Consider the following 5,328-nt stretch of genomic DNA (forward strand, 5'->3'; position numbering starts at 1 on the left):
TCATCTACTGTTGCTGCTCTCAGTGTTGCAACGTTCCAACATGCAAAGGAAACCTCTCAATATATCGACACCATTTTGACTTGGTGGAACATTGTTAACGTCAAGACGCCAAGAAAAGGACAGCGGTTGCGAGATCAATTGCAAGGTCCAATAGTTTCATCGTCATGTCCTCAACTAGAATTCTTAGAGAGAATAGTTCAATGGCTTGATCACTAGAGAAGCCTCATGGCCGCTTGACACGTGAAACGCACATAGCGTTCAGCCACACTACCCATGCCTTGTACAAACTTGCCATATACTGTCTCAAAGAGCTTCATTTCGAGCATGTTCTTTTGGGCAAATTTCAAACTCATAGTTTAGAGGATCGCTTTGGAAAGTACCGGCAATTCTCTGGTGCCAATTACCACGTGTTTTTAAGGCAGATATATGAATCTGAAAACAAATTGCGTTTGCAGAAGGTTCTGGACCTGCCAGATTTGGACATTCTACTACCACCGAGCGTGAACACGTTGGAGACAAGTGTACATTCAGGAAACGGCCAGTTTCAAGTCACTGTGACCGACTCCGACATTGAGAAAAAAACGTCAAGGCTACCGGCATTAACCTATGTTGCCGGCTATTGTGCCCATGCAGCTCTAAAAAAGCTGACATGCGCATCTTGCAGTGAAAGCCTTGTGATGCAAGACTTCGATCTAGATGACCCTGAGAATGCATTAATCACGAAGATGACAAGGGGTGGCCTGAAGTTTCCACGAGCAGTTGTAGTTAATGCTGTACTCTTTACTGAAATTATATTGCACAAGCTCAGGACACCAGAATATGCCGTACGATTTTTCAGCCTTGCTAGGCAGAAAGATACTCTTGTCGGCCTTCTGTTCGCTACCCTTCATGACTTTGAGGATGTCGATGTGTCTGAATTCGGTCATCCTGCACAGGAGGTAATGGGGCATGTTGTAAGTGCTGCAGCGAATACACTGCTGAACAACTTGTGCCGCACAGAAAACGACAAATTACGCAACGCCAAGAACGACCGAAAATTGCAGACCTTGAAGGCCTGAGATGTTTGTTATTATTTATTTTTTATTCATGAAGCTTTGCTTTGTTGAACATCTACGTATGTTTGTGTTGACAGAATCCTTGTAAAAAGAAACCTGTGGCGTAGCTAGGCCTTATTTGCCTACATTATCAAAATTTAAACCCTGCATTTTGGCCAATTCAAATGTTATTTGAGTGTATTGTGCTACCTGTTTATGATTCGAACTCTCCATGCTACCGCAATCCATTAATTGCATGTTTTCCTTTAGGACTGAGAGTAGGCCGCTCGTTTTTTACTTACTTTTCACCATTATCTCAGTATTTTATGAAGACCAATAAGGCCTGCAAACAAGGCGGGTGGAAATAAAATAACCACAAGAAATGGTACAACAAAGACGGAAGCTTATTCTATTTGAGAATTAGTTGTGCGGGACCCTATAATGATAAAATTTTCACAATAATATTAACCTCGGTATTCGTGTGTCTAGCGAGGACTGTTTTACGCAATGCAAGAGTGAGAATGATAATTGTATATGGAAGATTCAAAATGTTTGTTTCTGAATGCCGTTCTTATCATTGGTGAACAAAGTATATTCTGTGTCTTCAATATGCAGTTTTCCTCTTTCTTTCGTTCCGTCTAAAGTTGAGTGACTAAGCAGCATGCAGTTTGCTTGTCTTAGTCCCGACCAAACATCACAAGCACAATAAGGCAGGTCGGGTTGCGATACATGCAAAAAACAAAAATGTTGCCAATCAAGTAATCTAAGGAAGGTATGAAAGAATGCTGCTTTCTATGGTGGTGTTGACTGCGGTGAACCAGCGGCTCCCCCTTATTTTTTGCGTCAGCTATACGTGTCTTGCTTTGGAAACGAAACATCTGAATTTATAGGTTGCTGTCACTTTAAGGACAGCACTAATTTTCTCATGCCATAGTATCCGCGACGCGCAAAGAGACACACTGCAAGCGCAACGAACCTAGGCGCGGAGACGCCGACGGCGTCGACTGTCGGGCCCATCCGACTAGCGTGACGTCACACCGGCGCGCGGAGGCCTTACATTTTCTTCTAGATGGCTTTGACCCGCCCGCCGCCCCCCCCCCCCCTCGCCCCGTTGCTACGGCACTGACATTTGCGCCTTCCGAATGTCACACCTGTATTTCTGGCTGAACTATCAGCCGTTATCTTAGCTCTTCGAAAACTTCAAATTATTCAATAGCGGTTATAATGACTCATTCACTGCCGGTATGCACATCACTTACTTCACCTTCAGACACTGCTGTGGCCAATACTTTTAAATTGTTAACCTCTCCAACCTTAAGCGCAGCGAGGTTTGCATGGGTTCCAGGCCATCGTTGGATTTTCTTAAATGAAATATCGAAGCACTTCTGCGGATATCTCTTAATGGGCGAGTTATGGCTGATATGCCACTTCGGCTTATGTGACTGCGCCTAGGTTTAGAACATTTTCTCTTTTGCAAGGTTCCAAAAAACTGAAAATCCAAACGTAGAAATTTAATCAGTTCTCCTTTTCATGCGACAATAAATAACGTTCCACACGTAAATCAGGAATCCCCATAACAAAATTAGGATGCTGCATCTCAGTATTCAATTATGACTTATACAGGTACGGACGGGCACCCTCCCCTTTGTGTCCTACCTGCCAGGAACCCAAAAACATTGATCACTTTCTAGCAGCATGTCGTCCATTTATAAATCATATGAATCAATTCGAATTTTCATTCCAAAATTTGGATATATTTTTAACTACCCAAAATATCCTCTCCTTCTGGGCTTCTTCATTGCGCTTTAGCCACAGGAACATATGCGTGGCCATTTCTGTAACACAAGGCGACAATTACATTATTTTTTGAAATCAATAATTGGAGAGCTCATTAAATCGCTGACTGTGAGTTCGAAATTATTCTAATATCACAAAAAGTACGCAAAGTTTGCTGTTTATATATTGTCACGTAAGCTACCTGGCACGCAGGCAGACAGAAAGGGACACTGCGTCGGCGCTAGACTGTTTAATGGGCGAACTTGTGCTCTAAATCAAGCGAACAACTCGGTGACGGCGAAAGCAGCAAGCGCGTCTTGGGCGTTCGTCAGACTGAGACAGCGCAAGCGGTGGTCCCGTATTGATACGTTTCGCGTCCCTGATCCAAACGCCTCAAGCGACGCCGCTTGCGTCGCAGCGACGCCGCCGTCACAGCCATTCGAGCTGTGTCGTTCGCGTCGCTACAAGCCGAAATAAACGTACGTGGCACTATCCCTCCGTGAAAAAGCATCGCCCCCATGGTAAACAAGAAACTTCTAAGCATGCAATCCAACATGGAAAACAAAAAAAAAGAATGTTTGTGAGTCCGCTAACGCTCAAAACACTTTTTGAGGCACGCGACGTGGACCATCTCAGGTCGCGCGCGACGTCGCTGTGACTCTGTCACTCCACCAGGCACAACCTCGTAGACCAGCGGCCCAAGTCGTCGAGTTACCTTGTAGGGCCCGAAGTAACGGCGAAGGAGCTCCTCACTAAACCCGCGGCGACGAACCGGTGTCTCTTGGTCTCGTCGTCGTAGGTTGTAGAGTCGGGCGTCGACGTTTTGCTGCTCTTTAATACTCATTCGGGCGAGCTGGCGAGCGTCCTCGGCGCGTTGAAGGAAGCTGGCAACGTCTGCATGGATGTTGCCGTGTTCAACTTGAAGCAACATAACATCCAGCATGGTGGCGACTTGGCTACCGAAGAGAAGCTCGAATGGCGTCATCTGCGTTGTCTCCTGTGGCGCGATGTTGTACGCGAACGTCACGTATGGAAGGACTTCGTCCCAAGTCTTGTGCCCGAAGTCGACATACATGGCGAGAATGTGGGCGAGGGTTTTATTTAAACGCTCCGTAAGGCCGTTTGTCTGCGGGTGGTACGCTGTAGTGCGCCGATGGCTCGTGTGGTTCAAGTGCAGAATCTGTTGCATGAGTTCTGCTGTGAATGCCGTACCTCTGCCCATAATAAGGATCTCGGGTGCACCATGACGGAGAACGATGTTCTTTATGAAGAATCTGGTGACCTCAATTGCATTTCCCGATGGTAACGCCGTTGCCTCGGCATAGCGCGTCAGACAGTCCGTTCCTACCACTATCCACCTGTTCCCGCAAGTAGACGTCGGGAAGGGGCCGAGCAGATCCATGCCTATCTGCTGGAATGGTTTGCGTGGTGGCTCGATTGGTTGCAGGAGGCCGGCCGGCCTTGTAGGCGCTGTTTTACGACGTTGCGAATCTCGGCTCGTTTTCACGTAGCGTGCGACGTCTGCGTTCAGGCCCGGCCAGTAGTATGTTTCTTGAATTCTTCTGAGAGTTCGAGTGAATCCCAGATGCCCTGCTGTCGGCTCATCGTGGGACGCTTCTAAAATCTCTTGCCGTAGCTTGACGGATACGAGGAGTAGGTATGCCGCTTTCTATGGCGTGAAGTATTTCTTCACAAGCACGTTTTCGCGCAGGCACATCGACGAAAGCGCGCGTTTGAATGCCTTTGGCACCGCATCAGTCTTGCCTTCGAGATATTCAACGACACAGCGTAGATCAGGATCGGCACGTTGATCTTGTGCGAAGGTGTTAGAACTGTTTAAGGCTAGTAGCGCCGCTCAGGACGAGCAAAAAAGCAAAGAGGTAGGGGTAATCAAAGGGAGCGGAAAACAGGGTGAGCGCTAACTTCCAACTGAGGTTTCTTTCGTGACACAAGACTACTTATAGATTCGCAAACCATGTGACATCAACAAAGAAAACCAAGCAAGAAAACCGATAGCAACCAGTTGGCAACACATTCATACAGCCTGTGGCTGCAGTCGGAGATACGCCAATTCATTTCTTGATAATGATAATGAGGGTGAGCTAACACATGCATGGCCCAGACCAATGATAGCCTTTGCTTCGATGATTTCTCTTGTGAGCTGATTACGACTGCGACCAAGAGACTGCGACCAAGAGGAATGCGTCATTCTTGGTCGCAGTCGTAATCATCTCACAAGAGAAATCATCGAAGCAAAGGCTATCATTGGTCTGGGCCATGCATGTGTTAGCTCACCCTCATTATCATTAGCAAGAAATGAATTGGCGTATCTCCGACTGCAGCCACAGGCTGTATGAATGTGTTGCCACCTGGTTGCTATCGGTTTTCTTGCTTGGTTTTCTTTGTTGATGTGACATGGTTTGCGAATGTATAAGTAGTCTTGTGTCACGAAATAAACCTCAGTTGGAAGTTAGCGCTCACCCTGTTTTCCGCTCCCTTTGATTACCCCTACCTCTTT

The 5,328-nt window shown here is 46.6% G+C and overlaps 1 protein-coding gene across 1 annotated transcript; it reads right to left on the minus strand.

Annotated features, from left to right (window-relative positions):
- Window positions 1-3,399: 3,399 nt before the first annotated feature.
- LOC142583714 (uncharacterized) lies at window positions 3,400-3,885 on the minus strand. Its single transcript, XM_075694202.1, has one exon. The coding sequence runs from the start codon at window positions 3,883-3,885 to the stop codon at window positions 3,400-3,402; it is 486 nt and encodes a 161-aa protein (XP_075550317.1).
- Window positions 3,886-5,328: the final 1,443 nt, after the last annotated feature.

This window comes from Dermacentor variabilis, chromosome 5, assembly GCF_050947875.1.
Source record: "Dermacentor variabilis isolate Ectoservices chromosome 5, ASM5094787v1, whole genome shotgun sequence".
NCBI classification, from domain to species: Eukaryota; Metazoa; Arthropoda; class Arachnida; order Ixodida; family Ixodidae; genus Dermacentor; species Dermacentor variabilis.